Source organism: Molothrus ater, chromosome 5 (genome assembly GCF_012460135.2).
Source record: "Molothrus ater isolate BHLD 08-10-18 breed brown headed cowbird chromosome 5, BPBGC_Mater_1.1, whole genome shotgun sequence".
NCBI classification, from domain to species: domain Eukaryota; kingdom Metazoa; phylum Chordata; class Aves; order Passeriformes; family Icteridae; genus Molothrus; species Molothrus ater.
In genome coordinates this window covers 12964237-12983124 of record NC_050482.2, presented here as the reverse complement: position 1 = coordinate 12983124, position 18888 = coordinate 12964237, and the positions used below count along the sequence as shown (strand labels likewise).

The 18888-nt window shown below is 41.4% G+C and overlaps 2 protein-coding genes across 5 annotated transcripts in view; both read left to right on the top strand.

Moving 5' to 3' along the window:
- Positions 1-7327, top strand: part of RELN (reelin) — a 284743-nt gene extending 277416 nt beyond the window's left edge. The window contains exons 64-65 of one of the 2 annotated variants that reach the window (XM_054514804.1): positions 2183-2318; positions 6184-6269. In XM_054514804.1, the coding sequence (XP_054370779.1) occupies positions 2183-2312 (130 nt within the window). In that variant the 3' untranslated portion in view covers positions 2313-2318; positions 6184-6269. Of the gene's footprint in view, positions 1-2182; positions 2319-6183 lie in introns of both variants that reach the window. The other variant, XM_036400286.2, reaches the window with a different exon arrangement.
- A 6102-nt stretch (positions 7328-13429) lies between these two features.
- Positions 13430-18888, top strand: part of SLC26A5 (solute carrier family 26 member 5) — a 33305-nt gene continuing 27846 nt past the window's right edge. Inside the window, exons 1-2 of one of the 3 annotated variants that reach the window (XM_036400390.2) lie at positions 13430-13509; positions 14150-14235. The gene's annotated coding sequence lies outside the window, so the exon portion shown is untranslated. Of the gene's footprint in view, positions 13547-14149; positions 14236-18888 lie in introns of all 3 variants that reach the window. The other 2 variants (XM_036400392.2, XM_036400391.2) reach the window with 2 other exon arrangements.

Below are 18888 nucleotides of genomic sequence, written 5' to 3'. Positions count from 1 at the left end.
GAACATCTCTAGATAAGAACCCATCGATGGTCAACGTCCAACACAGTCTGTATTCAGTCCTCTTACAATCCTGCATTCCACCACCCACCTGGGTGACACCCCATACACCTCTCCAGAGCCATCAAAATTATCCTCACTGGCTCTGGTTTCAGTCCTAGATTTTCATCTTTGTGATCTGTGTACCCACGTTGACGCAACAGGCAAGCCTCAGCCTGTGAGGTGTTGGAGCAAGGAGCCAACCTACACTAGGAGGTGTGGTTTGGGACATAGATAAATTCCTGGCTTTCCACACATCTCTTCTTGTGTTTTCTTCCCTACCCTGTGGGGTGACAGAGGTCTCATTTTCCCAGCCTGTGTGTTGGCCTGGCTGCCTGCACCCCCAGGTGCACAGCTAGATGCTGTGCCAGCTTTTCCTCAGCCCCCAGGCAAGTGAGCCATGCTCTCCTTGAGCAGGCTAAGGGCTGCAGGGAAAGCACCTCCAGCAGGCAGAGCTGATCTGTAGGAAGGCAAAGAAAATAAGGATTTTCTTGATTTCATTTCCCATCCAAAAGAGGGGATGTCCCTGCTCCTCCCTAGAGTGCTCACCCCAGGGGCATATCTGTGAATGTCTGCCTCCATGGCCCAACTCTTCTCAGCAATCCAAAGGCTTGCAATCAGTTCTGTCCCAGGCCTAGCTGCCAAGTCATAGTGCAGATACTGCTACAGCTGAAGCACAGCCAGGGTCATGGCACTGTTCAGTTCAACCAATTTCTGAATCAAGGGCCACCATCCTCTCACCAGCAAACATGCCTTCAGGATGCCATTTCTTTGATTCCTTTTTGCCCCTAAGAAAATTGCTGTGGGGAAAAAGATCAACCTGCAGATTATACATGCATGCAAAATACCTGGCAGTGATATAAAAGACCAAAGATGGATGCTTTTGCATCTTACTTTAAATCATTCCACTTCTGAATGAACTCTTTGAATTACTCAATAAAAAGCAATATTTTTAAGATTGTGATGCAGCTGCAAATGAACTTAAATTGAGCACCTCTTTTAAACAGGTGAAACCAAATATCTGTGTTGACAATGTTATACATTAAATTGAACTTGCCAACTTAACAACAGTCAATGTCTGTCCTGTGGTGGGGAGAGGATGCAAGTTGTTAAGTTGTCCAGTCCCTTTTATAATCCAGTGCTGATTATTCCTCATTAGTGCAGCGTTTTTTCTCTCCATTTGTAAAGAAAGCTTTGGGCCCAACTCTCATGTGTTCCATGTGGCTCTTCTTAGAATAAGAAAGTATTTTATCCCAGGCTTAAGAAAGAGTTTTTCTATGCCCCTGTACTTCTGCCCTAAGAAGAGCCCATGTCCGATTCTGCATTTCATTTGCACATTGTTTTTCTCTGGAAGCACAGCTCTCAGCCTGCCCACTGCACACACACCTCACACCTCCTTGCATGTGCATTACACAACTGCCATTTCTTTGTGTATAGGGCAGGCCCTTAGAGACATCTCATTAACTTAATTAAAAGTCAAAGGTACTGAGAAATAAAGGATAGTTATAAGATGAACACTAAGGGTCTGAGATTGTTTTCTTTACCCCAAAACTTGTAATGTGATCCAAAGGAATATAAGTTGTGCAAGGAATGCAAGAAATGTTATCCCCACCTACTATTTTATGGTTAACTGATAGATAACAGAATGAATCCCTCCATAGCCATCACTCCATGCTCTTCATTGTTGAGATATTCTCACATTTTTGGCACAAATGATTTAGTGAGAAGTTATGTTGCATTTGATGCAAAGAATGTTTATCCTTATTTTGGAATAATTAAATACAAATTGTATATTCTAGATTTAACCAGAAGTTAAATACAAATTGTATATTCTAGATTTAACAAGTGTTCACGTGGAAAAGCATTTTCATCAGCTTCCTTTTTTTTAGTAAAAAGCAAAGATTTGAAAAATGCGTTTAAATTAAGTATCAACAAATTTATGATAAAGAACATAAGTAGTTCAAACATTAGGTGACTATCTGAATATTCACAACATTTTTGCCAAATTTAATATGATGCGGTTTGTGCTTCTATGACATTTCTATTATGTTTCTAAAAAGTGCATGCTGAATTTTATAGAAAATAAAAATCTAAACATTGATTTGAAAGCTGAGGAAATAATTTGTTCAATTTTTATTTTCAAAAGAGATGAAAAGTCCTATATTGCCTCTAAACCTCATCAGGGTTTTATGACTAATCACAGTGCTGCATGCATTGAAAGGCATTTTCTAACTTGTGTTGTATTTCATTGTTTGCTGTCATTGGTTTTACACTAGAATAAGGTAAGTACTTTCCCTGAATCAGTATTAAATGTATGTTTCTGTTACAGCTACAGCTCTTTCACAAAGTTGTGTCAATGATGGGTTGGTGGAAAATCATTTATACTCTGAGATGTGCCACTTAGCTCTTGAGGGCCCTGATCCTGCACTGCTTCCTCAGTGAGCATTGGGGAAGTTAAACTTAGCAGAAATTGTTCAGTAGATTGTGCCAGTGGGAATAATGTGCAGTGGGAATTTCACCAAGGCTGCAATGGGACTTCTCCATCTGCTTCAGATAGGGTACAGTGAGACCTGCCAATGGAGGGCCCCCAGAGCATTGTATGAGCAGCCAAGGGGCAATTCCCACTTTTTTTTGCAATAAATGACCGCAGAGATGCAGCTGCAGTCAGGCAGTGTATGCCAGTCAATCTGCCATGGCCAAACCTGCCCCTTGGACAGAGAACCAGAGTCCCCAGGCAGTGCTGTTATTCACATAACCCAGCTGCTTTGTGCTGCTGCAGTTAATGGATACCACTCACCAGTATAGCTACTGAGCTCAGGGTTCAAGTGTTGACTCCACCAAAGCCAAAGGATATTTGCCATCGATATGAGCCCTCAGTCAGAGCACGTGACTTTTTCCATTACAGTACCTGCCTAACAAAGCATTTGTAACTCAGCATCAAAATTTACTCCAAACCTAGTCTTGAGGGACATACTTTTGCTGTGTTCTAAGGCTTTTTTCATGTTTAATTTTGTTATTCAATTTTTTTTGTTTCTATTTTGTTCCTGTTTTGTGCCACATCAATTAAAAACACACAAATAAGGAAAGACATTAGTATTTACTGGGGTTGTGTACTGCATATTTTGCACTCAGTTTGGCTTTGGTCCATTTTCATAAACTTTAAATTGCTGCCTTGTAGTTCAAATTGTAGTTTAGGAAACATGCAATAAACATAATGCTCTACTAAACACTAAGAGACTTTAGTCCAGAGAGACTCCTTCTCATAAATTGTTTTATTGTAGGTGTTTTTTTCAACATGCCCTAGATAGTTTTGTCTTTGCTTTTCTGCATTGGCTGCATATTGCTTTCATCCAACTAGCACAACTCCAGGTACTTCCTTGGAACATTTTTTAGGGTTTCCTACATAAATTCAAGCAGTATTATCTTCTATTAATTTTTCAGTAGTGCACTCAAAACTCTCAAACAGTTTGTACAGCAGTCACTCCTGCTAATTGTTTTGGTTTTTTTTTTTTTTTGCTTTGTGCTCCATCAGTAATACACAGATAATTACTTTGGATCTGAACTTGTCTGACTGACTGATGGTTCAGTGAATGCACAGAAAAGACAGAAAGCTCAGCAGGTGCTGACCAGTCCAGTACAAACTCACAAAGTGTCTTCAAGTTGCCACTGATTCTGACAACCTCACCTACTCTGATTTTGTGGTGCAATATGATACAATACTGTAATGCATAGGGTATACATATTTACCCATGGAAAGAGTGAAAATCATAGTATTTCTACAGCAGGCATCAAGGTTCTTCTGTGGCATCCAACTAGTAGTTGGAAAGTCTGTCTCATGTCAGTGAGAACAAGTTTGAACTACCTTAATGCAAGTTAAAAAAATCACATTGAGTTCCTGAGAATTTAGACTTCTCTTATTTTTCACACATTGCACTGCTATAGTACTCAGTGTAAGACATGAATACATGCTTCTTTCTAACATCTTGATCATCTTCCAATGGAACACAATTATATTCATTAAAAAAAAGTAGATCCCTTCTACATTACTAGGTAAGCATTTTTTGTTCCTTTTTTTCAATTCTTTCTTTTCCTTTTTTTTTCTTTGTTCATTGTTTTAAACATCTTCATCGTCCCTTTAAGGCCTGATACAAAATGGTTGGTCATTTGAAGTGAAATAGAGGCCAGGTGCACATAGCAGTGTCCAAAACCAGTCCTGAACATCTCTGCTGAACTTTTGCTGGACATAGGCAGACCAAAGACAGGACAGAAAAGGCTCCTGGGACAAGGACTGCAGCACAGCAGGTGCCCCATCTGTCTAAGTCTTGTCCAAGCTGAGGCTAGCAAAACGAAGCTCACTCCTAAATTTAACCAGGTCCAGAAAAGCAATTTTTTCAGCCAAACACTTTGGCAGGCTCTGTTTGGTCCCATGTACCCAGAGCAAAGAGCAAAGCTGCTCAGAGTTGGGCTGTGCTTTCTCCCAGGGCCATCTGGTGTGTTTTGGCTGCAGAGCAGCCTTCTCCCAGCAGATAGGGGCTCTATCCTCACCTCAGGCTCAGCATGCTCTCCTGAGAGGTGGGATGTGGCCGTGAAGCCTTCTGTCTGAGGAACCACACACTTTCCAGGCAATGGGAATTAAAGGCAAGGGAAAATTAAGAACTTCTTCAAGCTTCATGACCAATGGCAGCCACTCTCAGGAGTGGGTTTGGGGTCCTAATTTTCCTCCTGCCTTCATCAGTGAGATAGCTGGCATTGGAGCCACGGTGACCTTCCACCCTGAGGACTTAAGGACCAGAATGAAAACTGATGTTCAGTCCTGCTTTGCACTTGAGCTACCAAGTGGCTTTAAAGTTACATAAACTCACCACTATCAATCCCTCACACAAAACTTACAAATCAGCACAGACCTTTCCTTTTTACTTGAATAAGCCAACATTAACCCCTCTCTCAATTGCCAGATGATCTAGAGCACTACCTTACTGTGACAGTGCCAAAAGTTGAGCAAAGTGTACATCTGTTTTCTTTCATTATCACCAAGAGCTGGTCTTTATTTCATTCTTGTATGTACATTCCAGTGGGGGGAAAAAAATAAAAAATTGCAAAGCCTTGGAAAACTAGTCAGGAAATTACTTGGATTTACTTAGAGGTTTACAATCTAGATTTTGACATGACAACTATTAATCAATTTAGTCAATTGTGTTCAAGATTAGCTCATGAAAAGGGCATCATTTTGTTAGACACATTTTTTAGGTTAAATTAGCATACTACAGTAAAAGTTGGTTGTAGTTGTGGGAAACCAGGTATTTTGCAAAGCATACCATTACTCCTTTTTCCTAAGGGCCATATTCACTAAAAATAAGCTTATGCACTAGAGAAGAAAGTATTACTTACTACATTATGAGTATTCACTTGTTACTCACAGACAAAACTCACTTGTAAAAACATTCCTTGAAGCCACAAATGGGAGATTTGTTGACTGCAGGTCTTCACTTTACAGATCTGCCCTCTCATGGTTCCTTCTTCCCTCAGTGGGAGAAGTAGAAATTTACACTAGGTGGGATGGGCCTTGTACTCCAGGTAGGTCTTCCAAACAAGTGTGCCTTCTTAAATTCAGCTGCAGTTGGGCTCTCTTGCTTGGTCTCCTGCCAGACATGATGATGCTTATTTCCCAGACCTTTGTTTCATTTTGGAAGAGGGTGCATAGGGGAAGGAAACATTAATCTGAATAAAAGTATTGTACTTCACTTTCTCTAAGGTAAAAGAAGAAGATAAAGCTTTTCCTCTGTTCTCAAGATAAAGCAGTTAATGATCAAAGAGAGAAGGATAACTGCAGTATAAAACCCCCATAGAGAAATGTTATGAAGTGAAGTTTTAGTGAATCTGGCCCTAGGCAGCACCAGTTTTCATTAGCTGAAAGCTCTTAACCTTTCCCTAAGATAATTTACTGTAAATGAAAGCCAAGTGGGACAGATTCTCAATTGCCTTGTACCTTTGCAGTTTAACAAAGGGTGTGCTTCACACCAGTTTGCACAGACTTGAAAAGTTGTGCAAGGACAAAGAAGAATCAGTACCACTAGCTCACTGCTAGAAAAGAATTTACACTACATGTGAAAGAAACTGACACACTTCTCTTCTTTCACCCTTTGACAGCACTCGCAAACAAAATTACATGATGAATTTTTCACGGCAACATGGGCTCAGGCATTTCTACAACAGAAGACGAAGGTCACTTAGACGATATCCATGAAGAAATGAGAAATTTATTTTTTTTTCCTCCCAACATGTGATGTGTTGCTTTCCATTCTTTAAATCTAGCACTGCATCTGGTATCAGGACTTTTCCGCAACTGGCTTGATGAATAACTGAAAGCCTTTTTCAAGACAGAGTATACACCACTTTTTCGCACTGTGAACTAATGAGAAGTGACTTATTTTCTCATAGGTAAATGTTTTAATGTTGATGTGTCTGTGAAAATTGTGATCTGTTGTAATATCTGTTACAGTGGCAGTATTGGAAGTAAGCATCTAATTCTGTTTAACAGGAAAAAAAGTTTAAGCACAAAGACTTTTCAGATTTTATGTTTATAAAAACCTACATACTAAGTACAGAATTTAACATTCTTTGTCACATAGTTATTTAAGTGCACTGTATTTCAGCTCTGTGTCATTTTAAATGATTAAGTTATCATTGTTTGTCCACTTCGTATTCTCTTCTACAACATGACACATTGGCACTGTATTTACTTGTTTTGTTGTTGTAATATTTTTGCTGCTGATTTTTTGGGCTATTTACCTTCTTACAAAATGTATTTTAAAAAATCATCTAAGTACCTAATCCAGAAGAAAATTGCAAAAGTAGTTGTAAAGGCGTTGATATCCTTCGGTCTTATTCTTTGATATGTCTGTTGGTTAGCATTGTTTTGTGGATAAAAAAAAGAATGCTTGACATTAAACTTTTTTCTACTAAGGATTTGTGGATTAAGCCCCAAACAGAAATTCCCAATTCCCTGTCTAAATGTAGTCAGTTCTCTGAAACTGATTTACTTACAGTAACTGCCATTTGGTGTCTGTAGTAATGAAGTGATTTGTAAGCAGTGAATGTTTCATTGTGTTCTCTTTGGTGTTTGTTTCTATTGCGGGTCATGTTTGTATCTTCTGATAAAGTTGTATCTACACCAGCAACGTTATAATGCCCCTATAGCCCTGAACTGTCTATTATCATAAATCAAATGCTTCACTTTATGGTGAACCAAGCTAAAGATCCATGCTTCAATAAAGATAATGTCAACAAAGAACTCTGATGTTAGACTTTTCAAGCCATGTGGGCTTTACATAAAATCATAAACCAAATTCTTCCACTAAATACCTAGATTCTAAAGCAAACATTGATGTTATTTTTAATATTTAGCACATCACACTGAACAGCACTTTGCAAGTAACACAAACTAAGAGATCTCCCCATCCCACCTATGGGGATAACAGAGCCCTTGGAACAGGTCCTGGAGCAATGAATGAAGCAGGACCACAGAGCAATACGCACTCTTGCTTTATCTGCAAACCAAAAAATGCAAACCGCTGTTCCCAAGCTCTGAGAACAAGAGTGTGGCACCTAAGGAACCTTGTTCCAAACAGACCAAGCTGGCAATTCTTAGAATCATATGAACCAATAAGGTTGGAAAAGACCTTTAACATCAAGTCCAACTGTTAACTCAGCACTGCCAAGCCAACCACTAAACCATGTCCCTAAGCACCACATCTACACATCCTTCTAACACCTCCAGGGATGGTGACTCAGCCACTTCTCTGGGCAGCCTGTGCCATGCCTGACAACCTTTTCAGTGAAGAATCTTTTCATTATATCTGATCTAAACCTCACCTGGTGCAACCTGAGGCCATTTCCTCTTGTCCTGTACTTTGCTACTTGAGAGAAGAGACTGCTGCCCACCTCACCACAGCCTTCTTTCAGGTGGAGAGCAATAAAGTCCTGCCTGGGCTTCCTTTTCTTCAGGCTATAAAAAATCCCAGTTACCAGAGCTTGTCCTCAGCAGAGAGAAGTATCATATATACCTGCTGTGCTCTTACATCTTGCACATCTGCTTCTGGCACTATACCTGTCTGAACCAGAATGATGATCCATGTTCAGCTGAACCATGTGTTTAATTTGTAGGAAATTTTTGACCGCAGGTACCTGAGCTGTGCAGAAAAAAAAAGGAAAAAGAGGTTGTTCAGTGACCAAGTAGTCAACTCCTTGGCTTGATCAAAATTATGACAGACCTTTGGATGATCTGGAAACTTGATGCAACAGTCCAGCCTCCTGCAAACTCACTGTACTGGAATGCTTTGTGTACTTTCAATTCCTGAAAAAAGATAATGGTTCTATTCAGAGAAGTAGCAGGAAGACAAAACATGAGGGTAATAAGAATATAACAATTTAATGTTTGGGCAAGTGATTTTAAAATATTGTAGTAAGATTTTTGCCCATTGAACAAACAAAACCACAAGATATAAACATTCCTATTTTTAAGATAACTTTATTTGCTTTAATATGTCAATAGAAGGGTGGTAGTTCAATCTAAAATGTATGTGCAGCTAATGTGCTTCCAGGAAATCAATTTATTTTAAAGATTTAGATACAATGAGGCACTTTGCCTGACTTTTCAGGCAAGAGATCAGCATAGCCAGAGAAGCTGCTTTTCACAGTTGTATTTATTTCCTCTGAATAATGTATGCAATCACAACCACAGAGGGATACCATGAAGCATTTTACCCAAACTCTCCACAAACTCTGCACTGGCTTTTCTCTTCCTCACTGGAAGATTCCCAAGTGGTATTATCATCTGCCCTTTCCAGACTCCAGGAAGGTCTTCCTTAGATTTTCTCCAGTGCTACAACACCCCACATAGCACACACATATGGTAGACTAATGTGGGTTTTTATATTTTGCCTCCCATATGGCTGAAAGCAATGAATCATCTGACATTAGGCAGTTGTTAAAATAGCAAGGGTGGCACAAAGGATAATCAATGGCAATAAATATTCTATAAAGTGTACTTATAAGCTTATATACTGGTGTAAAACTTTTGCAGACATAACTATGAAAACTGATTTTTAGTACTTTTAGTATGCCTTATAGTCTTCCTTATTTCTGCTATCAGCTGACTAAGCCATGCTCCAGTAGAATAAGGAGAACTTAAGAGAAATGAAACAAAAGTACAGAAAAATGAAACTCTGACCCACTCGATTTCCTGAAATAAACAAAACCTGAAGCCCTCCTAATTTTGCCTAAACATTTTTCTCTCAAGCTTTCCTCATCCAAAGATGATAACATTTTCTTAATGGGAGGAAATGTGCAGAGCACCAATATTTTTGAAGAACCAAATCCAGCTTTGCATGATCTTGACAATATACAGAAAAGGGTAGTAATTAAATAACCCAACAAACACCCTCAAGGACAAGACACTGTCAAAGAACAAGGTACCAGCACACAATCTGGGTAAATACCAAACTAGCCAACAAAACTATAGAAGTAGAATCAACAGCATAAAGCAGTTTTAAAAAATGACATTTTGCATTGCAGCAGGGGAAGTGCTTGTGAAAAAACACAATAAATATAACTACGTCTGCCAGTGCTGGTAAAGTAGACAGCAGTTGGCAGCTGTTGAGCCCTTCACTTAAATGCAGATATAAACAAGTTAGAGAGATTGCAAAGTACTGCAGCAGAAACAAGACCCTTGAACCCATGAGCTTCCAAGAAGAGAGAGTTGTTTAGTCTAAAAAGGAAAACATTTGGAAAGAGATATGACAACATCCATAAACATGGTTCTATGTTTTATTTACTTGCTAACCCTTTAGGGCAAATGTTACTGGGTAGAAATGGTGCCACAGCATCACCTCATCATTTATCTACTGCTAGTCAATGGATTGGTTATTATCAAAGCAGGAAGCCAGTGTGAGGCCCCAGATAAAACCCACTCAGATCAGCTCTGTGAGGTTTAACTAGTGACTCAACACAGGAGGAACAGGAACAAGCCAGCTGCAGAGGGGAGCCACCTCCACCCTGAGCTGGTAAGGGAGCCTCGGAATGGAACAAGGCCAGCAAAAGAGCTTGCCTGTGTTCAGCATGGCCCTAAAGAGCTGATTAGGGCTGCTAGCAACCCAGAGCAGCTGAGGCCATGCAACCACTTGCAGTGCTTCTGTGAAGGAGCAGACAAAGCATCCACCACCCATAGGTGGTGGTTCTGTTGCTGGGAAAAAAGAGCATGAGGTAGGAGCATTCAAGCATTATATAGGCGATGTGGATTGATTGTCCAGTGTTCTCTGTTGCTGATGTTTTCTGACTGTTGCCTTTTCTTCCCCATGTTATTCCTGGTTCAGCTAAAGGGATTGAGCTGGCAGTAAGCCTAAAGACTGAGTTCCTGTGTGGCTAATTACAACAAAGCCTGATGGCGAGAGTTTTAGCTGGCACGCAGCAAGGCGAGGCCAAGCAAAAATGCTGTTCCACGAATGGAAGGATACCATACCAGAGGATGATGATAATGCTAGGTTTATAAACAAGCAAATTTCTTAAACTTGTTTAAAAAAAGAAGAGAATGTGGTTGTGCTTTTGAGCTCTGCTACTCAGGGGAGGTTTGTGCAAGTTAGTGGCAAAGAAGCTATGTCAGAAGGCTCAGCTGTTTCCCAGATGGCATGCAGGCCAAAGGCAGAACTTGGGGAGGTACTGGGAAGTCACAGGTTTGACACTCTTGCATTAGGATGATTTTGCTGATACCATGAAGTTGGCTGATATCACCAGGTCCCTTTTTCCCTGCACACTGATCACGTGCATACACACAGCCCTCTGCTGATACCCTACAGCTCCAGGAGGGCTAGAAACAGCACATGCAAAGAATGTATAAACAGGTTTATACTCACACCTGGACACCCAGCTCACCCACTGATTTAAATCACACACTTCTCAGGGGAAATTTTAAATTACTTGAGTTCAGCCATTTTCAAGGAACTTCAGTGCAAAGAAAGGAAAGTGTCCCGATGTTTAGGCCTCTGCCAGAACAATTGTGGTATTATGGATAATAACAAAGCTTGACATGAGTTATGTGTCTGTATAGGATGTGGGTAGCAACTAATTAACAGCAGCAGTTTAAGAACCAAGCCTACTGGCACTGACATCAGTGGGAAAATTCCTGTTCATCAAATGTGTTTCACTTCGTATGGAAATGTCCACCTCAGCCTTACTAATTCTGGTTTGACCTGTCCTAGCACCTGTGTAAGACTCCAAATATACAGAGGGATTCTTCTGCCTTAGAAAGTTGTCTCATTCTCAGAAGATACATGAGGGTAGTTAGGGTGTGGTGGGGAGTGAGCCAATTGATGGAGCCCCTCTGACCCATTTGGAATGTTCCATATGGGAAGTGTATGCCAGTGACGCAGTGGGAAGTGTCAGAACTCTGCCCTGCCAGCCCCTCAGCTTCCTCCCCTGCCCATACCCACCATCAGTGGCTGCTGGGGGAAGTTGAGAAATAATCAGCCCAACAGCTGGAGCTCCTCTCCAGGCAGCTGTGAGTGCTGGATCTGCACCCCACAGCTTTCCTTATGCTGCTGGAGAGCGGTGGTTCCTGCTGCTCCATCCCCTGGGAGCCAGCTGAGCCCCCAAAGCTCACACTGAGCCCCCAAATCTCACACTGAGCCCTCTGTCATCACACAGCTCCAGGGGTGTGGATGCACCCTTAGCTACCATTCCACAATTACCCTCCACATGAGTGTTTTTACTCTCCTCAATTGTCTTTATTGTTTATTCTGTAATAACTTTCCCTCTCTTTTCTTGTCTTGGCCAAAAATCCTCTTTTCATCTTGCTGCTACTGAGTTTAGCACTTTATTAATCCCTGTTCTTGTCCCAGAGCTGAAGAACCACAGCATCTTTTAGCATTTTACACAATGCTGGAAAGAAGCAATAAAAAATAATTATTAACTTTTGAGTGCAACATACTAAAATGCACACAAGAAATTAAAACCAGCTTGTATTTAAATGCAATCATTGACACAATTAGTGTAACATAATCCTCAGGATTACTGGAACATTCAAGATGCTTTATACCTGGGGGGACTTTTCTAGCAGGAAATGTGCTAATCTGTGTTCGTTTGAGGCTTTCTCTTCTTTCTCCTTGTGCAGGTCTTCCTGTGGTATGTTACTGCAATGTATGTTTTACTGGCAACAAAGCACATCAGAATTTCACTACCAGGCCACACCCTCATAAGTGAATTACACCTGCATTCTAACACAAGGCTACAGATTTCCAAGTTCAGGAAAGAATTAGCTTTTGGATAAATGACTGAATCAACAAACATGCCTTACCCAAAGTATCTTCACTTACCCAGTTCTGTATAAAAATGGCATCCAACATCAGTCAAAATGAAGTCTGATGTATATGGCATTATCCACTACTGAAATTTTCCAACTAAATGCCTTTCTGTTACAGCCTGTTTTCAGTAAACAAACCTCATATTTAAAAGGAACTTTAAAAATGCTTTGACCTTGAAATTTCTCAGTTTGACAATACTGAAATTTAAAGCACTGTATTTCAGCTTGAATTAATTTAAATTTTATTTAAGTTACTCTTACATTTTTACAAGAGCTACCATGTAAAGGAATCATTTAAAGATTTTTAAATACTGTCCCGTAGACATCAGTTTCACACATTTTTTCATGCCCCTAATGCATAAGAGGTTCCAAGCTGGAAAAAAAAAACTTCTACAAACTCTGTGTACAAACCCAAATCTGGGAAGTGGGAAAACATTTTTGTCTTGGGCAAGAGAGAGCTATCATTATGACAGAAAACATGATAAACCAAGGACTCAGAGATGAGATCTGTGAAGGCATTTCACTACTAATTCCTGCATAATCACAATGAAATTCAAACGTATGTATTCTTTGCGCCCCTGAAGAAATGAAAAACCACACTGAGATAGATATTTGGGGAAAATTTGAGCAGTTCGGCTGGTCAGACACAGGAATAGATGGCCCAGGGAGGTGGAGTCACCATCCCTGGAGGGGTTCAAGAGCCCTCAGGATCCGGCGCTGGGCGATGTGCTTTCGGGGTTACGGGGGCAGGGCTGGGTTGATGGTTGCACTGGTGATGTTAAAGGACTCGGTGATGTCGAAGGACTCTTCCAACCCTGCTCAGCGCAGGGTTCCGGGGCTCCGTTATCCCCTCCGAGCGAGGGAGCCCGGCCGGGGCAAGGCCCCCGCAGGCGGCGCCGCTGGGAGCGCGCACGGCCCCGCGGCATCCTGGGACTCGTAGGCCGCGGCGGGGACGCGCCCGGCCGGGGCTGCGGGGGGACTACGAGTCCCAGGCGCGCCCGCGGCCGCGGGGCGGGAGGGGGCGGGAGCCGGCAGGGGCTGGTGGCCGCCCGTGCCCCTGGGCTCCTCACCTTGGAGCGAGCGGCGGCGGCCGCTGCCGGGCTGGAGGAAGGCGGAGGGTGGTGAGCGGAGCGCGGCCGGCCGGGCGGGGGTGAGCGGGTGAGCGCGGGGTCAGTGGCGGAGGGGGTCTCTCCCCTAGAGCGGATCTCCCGTGAGGGGAGCGAGCCTTGCCGCGAAGAGCGGCGGTTGGGGTCGGGCTGTCCCCACGCCTGTGGCTCCCGCTCGGTCACCTCGGGCCGGAGGGAGCCTGGGGGTATCGCTCCGTATCGTCCTCGCTCCCTTCGCCCGGCGGAGCGGCCGGAGCCCCGCGAGCGGCAGCCGCGGTCCGGGGGCAGCGCCGCGGCCGGGGCAGCGCCCAGGGGCTCCCGGGCAGCGGCGGCACCCGCGCTGCTCGGTGCTGTAAAACACGCTCAGCACCCACGGGGAAGCCGGAGGGAGGCTGAGAGATCAGTCATTTCCTCGTGTGGCGCCTGCACCCCTCCGACTGTAAGCTGCGGGCTGTCAGTTTAAGTCGGAGCGGCTCCCCCAAGAATTCTTGTAACAACAAAAACTACCTGTTCTGCGCTTGAGTACTAGCTTTAACCCAAAGACCTTCAAAACCTTTCCAAAACCTTGATTAAACTATTCCCTCCCCCGCCCCCAACCCCTTCATGCCCTTCCACTTTTCAGGCAAAGAAGAGAAATTTGCCTTTCCTATGTCAGTATTTTTCAGCTTCACGGACTGTGGGAACATTTTGAACTCCTTACAAGGGATCAGTGAAAGCAACTAGGAGAAGCCAGCCAGAAAAGTAAGTAAGCTTAAATTTGCTGTGCTCGTGCCCATGCTGCTATTGCAAAATTTCTGGTTGTCTGAAGATTGAAATATGGTTGAAAGCTGGTTTTGGGATGCTTCGAAATTTCAGAGGACCCAAATGGCTGTTGCAGCAGGCATTTAGGGATAGTCCAGTAGTAAGAAAAGAAAAAAAAGATTCGATTGCTGCCATTATTTCTGGTGATGAATCAGCAGAATATACATTCATAATTCTTCATATCTGTCACAGTAATACAGTTGTACAGCATTGGTTTTTGTGTCAATGACTGACAACAAGGGTCTGGGCACAGAATATTTTGGCTGAAGTTTTCCCAAACGAAGACTAAAATCTGCAAGCAAACTTTTAAAATGTCTCTTACTAAAAGTGCAGTAACAGGTATTTTGGGTTAACAGGTGTCTTGATTTGTAGTACAGAAGTTTCATGAGTGGGATGCTACTTTACTGCTGCTGTAGAAATAGAAAAACTAAGGTTATTTGCTGTTTCAGAAGCAAGCACGTGCAGGTGGCTTGCACTGATCTGTAGGGATCACCTCTTGCCTTCCTCAAGGGACAGTTATCACACTTTGAAACACTTGGTTTCTGACAGTCCTAAGCCTTCCTAAGACACGACAGATGTTTCGGTTCTGCATTTAGCAGTATTTCCAGACTGAAGTGTTTTGTTAATAGTCTTGCACTGTATTGTGAAATATCTCTGAAATGTAGTGTGGGAAAGGTATAGGAAGAGAATGGAGTTTCACACATACAGAGCTGCTGTTGGTAGCTGATAAAGCATATTAATTTGCAGTAGCATTTACTCCCTTGTATAGACTTGAGGGTATTTAACTCATCACTCTCATTCTAAAAGCTTCATTGCATTTAGAGGTATATTTATGGGGGGAGTTGGGAAAATATTGAGTTATATTCAGAACCAGATTTCAGTGAACCAAAGCTCTAGGTCCAGTAAGAAACAAGCCTGCTGCTGCTTGGGTTCTAAACAAAACTAAACTTTATTTCCTCTCAGTATTGTGTCCAGAGCTGATATGCTTTTATTGCTCATACTGTATAAACTCTGTGTGCAGGGTAACAGTTTGCCTAAAGGCTGATATAATTTTAAAAAGTACAGATAATTGAGCAATCTAGGTGAAAGGCCTAGGAAATTGTCATATTTTTAGCCTCTGGCATAAACTCAGCTTATTTTCTAAGTGAATACTTACTAAAATGCTCTTTGGATTCAGCCATCAGATCTTACAACTTGGAGCACTGAACAGCCTTTGCATCTTGCCTTTTGTTTGGAATTTCTAGTCCATTACTGCGGTTCAAATCATATCTTCAGCACACAGTTTTTCATGCTTATAATAATCTGTCCCCAAAAATTCAATGTTTTTAGAACTTAAATATTCCAAAACCACATGGAAAGATGTTGTTATTATTATATTAGTGTGATGCTAAAATAATGGAAAACAGGCACAGATTTAGCACATGGCTGTCACACTGTTGCTCTTTTGCTAATAACTTAAGAAAGAAGAGCTGAATGTATGTTTATCTGCTTTGACTGTTATAGTAGAGACAGACCAGTATTATCTTGAACTACCACTAATTTGAATTGCAGCTGTAGCCTCTGTAAATGTAACCAAGACTTTTGTGTATCCACTGAGCTGCCTAGAAAAGCACAGTCCTTTGAGCTCCTCTGCCTCTCCTGGTCTCTGCCCAATGAACTGCTCACTGCTATTTTTTCTTCTATTTTATTGCTGATGCATTTTTCTGTAAGATCTGGTTTTCTAAAGCTTTCTTTTCTGTTTTTTTTTTTTTTCTATTGGATTGTTTCATAGCCTGTAACTTTTAGCCCAAGAAAACCACGCTGAATCTAAAATTCTCAAGCACTAATTAGCCTATTGATTTCCCAGTTATTTTTAATGAATTAAACACCATCATTATTTAGATGTTTCTTTCCCTAGAACTGTTAGTCAGCAGAATGTTGTCTTGCTAGACAGTATTTCTTGATAGTCTTTCTTGATAATAATTCTTCACATGGCTACAAGACCTGCCATTGCTGTTATTTTATAACCACTTATCTATCTAAAGCTTTTTGCTCTTTAGAAGTACAAACAGCAGCAAAGTGCAGATCTTGTTGTTATTTACCATGTGCTCAGGTAATGGGAAATCTATACACAAACAGGCAATGTCAAGTATTTCCATGGCTTTGAAGATATGGCTGTAAATTTGTGCAGGCAGTTGAGTGAGTTTTGCAAATCAGTTGCATTAATAGGATTTAGATTTTTATTTATGATTATTAGAGTACATATATGACCCACTGGCCTATGCAGGAACTTGGACTACTCTTCTCAAAATGTTGCATTAACTATTTATTTTATTTTGTGCAGTAGCAAGCTGGGAAAACCTTCCATGTGACAAACAATATGTGTGATTGCCTTCCTGGGAGGTCTTTTACAGTCTGTATTTTTACTGCTTGGGTAGAATCTTTTTTTCTCCAGCCTTCTTTGAAAACTTACTGGTTTTGCACAGGCAGGGGATCAAGTTTTACTGCTCTGCTTTGACTGTTGCTTACCATTTTGCACACCCAATTCTGTTTGTGTTCTTATATTGTTGTGGTTATTGGGGAGGGTGTGGGTTAGCTAATTAATAGATTTTAATCTGTTAATTGAGAATCTGAGATTCTGACACATAGGCTGGACTAGATCAAATTGCTCCTTTTAATTTATTTTATGGAAATTAGGTTCTGAAGCAAGGCTGAGATTTCAGAACTCCTCAGAAAACCTCTCATCCCATGCTGGGTGGGGCTTTTTGAGCAACCTGGTCTAGTGGAAGATGTCCCTACCCATTGCAGGGGTTTGGATCTAGGTGGTCTTGAAGGCCCCTTCCACCATTCTGTGATCCTAAGGCACAGACAGAATTTTCCAATCCAAATCAAAGATTGCTGAGTCTGTTGTTTGAAACATCCTTGTTGAAGTTCAGTCTAGCAGGGACAGATCACTTAAGCTCAATTAAGGGTTGAACTGATTAAGGATTACAAAATTTCTACCTGGTTTTCATGAGATAGAATTTAAAAAGCTATACCCCATGCAGGACAAAACTTGGATTGCTGCTCAGAGGTGCCCACAGGGAACTGCCTGTTCCTGTTCTCAAAGAGCTCTGCTAACCTCAGGCAAATCTGAAGAGTCACATAAGGAACAACACTACAGATCTATCACAGATACATACAGGCAACTGTAATGTCTTCTCCAAATACAGAAGTTTTGCTGCTGCTACCTTAACTTTATAGCATAACATGGTTCAAGTCCTTTCCCAGAGAAATCTATACCTGAATTCATTTACCACTTCAGCATCTAATCCTGCATATCCTACTTTACCAGGATCCTGCCCCAGCTTCAGAGTTTTGATATAACATTGTTTTCTAAGCCCTTACAATTTCTTTCAGGTTTACTGTTTCATTATCTACTGTCTTTAGTTCATTGCATTTTTCTTTTTGAAATTTTGCACTGTACTTGTTTGCTTGTTTTCAGTTCCGTATTATATGATTGCAGTTTTATTTCTTTGCCAGTTTCATGCTTAAAATCAATATATATGATCTCTTTTTGGTGCTTCATTTAAGTCCATATAGCTGAACAGGTGACCTGAGTCTAACTAGTTGCAGTTGTAGTGTGTCTGATTTTTTTTCCCTGTTTTCAGGTGACATTTGTTTCTTTTGCATATGTGTTCCTGAGAAGGAAGGAAAGGTTCTTGCAAGAAGAAATCATCAGAAAATTACTCAGTGAACCTTTCTTCATTTCATTTGATGATCCTCAGCCCAGATACCCTTCTTGCTCTTTGAGTTCCTTCATCAAGACACCCTGTTCTAGTGTAGCTGTTGCAGGGATCAGTCCATGCAGGGTTGTTCTGCCACATACACTTAGAGGGTCATTTGGAGAAAAGTTCAGCTCCATGAGGGCTGATCTTTTTGTTTGTGCAGTTAAGAAAGGACATGGGGCTGTCTCACATTAAAATTTCATTTGCCACAGAAGAAATATATATATATATATATATATATATATACACATATGTACTAATACTTTGAGAAACTTCTCTACATGTTCTTTGCTTACAGTGCATTTTAAAATATTTCAAGCAAAAGCAGCGTTGGCCTGTGTTTGCTGTGCACTCATGGCCTTTAGGAGTAATCTTGGCATCAAAATATTGAGGAAGGTTATTCCCACTGTCTGGCATTCACCTTCAGATCATGAAGCAACACTCAAGTACATAAGAGACAGGAGAATGCTGTTGTTTAGATAACATCTTAACCAAGCAACAGTTGCATAAATGGGGAAAGGATCTATCATATGTCATATTCTGCTTACTGCTAATGTGGTATTCTGTTTCATACCTAGTGCAGAAAAAAACCACAGAAAATGTGTGTTATGAAGTAGCTTCCAAGAATGAACTGTTTGCAGATCCTAACATGGATAGGGAAGTTCTCAGAACTATCAGGAGAAGAGTTGCAGAAGAGTTGAGAAATAGTTAGTCATGCTGCTTTCCCAAGGAGTGGCTGCCCTGTGCTGAAGTTCTGTGTTGCCTTTCAGAAGCATCAGTTCTTCAGGAATTTCTTCAAGCATGGCAGTGGCTGTAGCCTGTTTTACAGAGGAGCAGATCCTCTCAG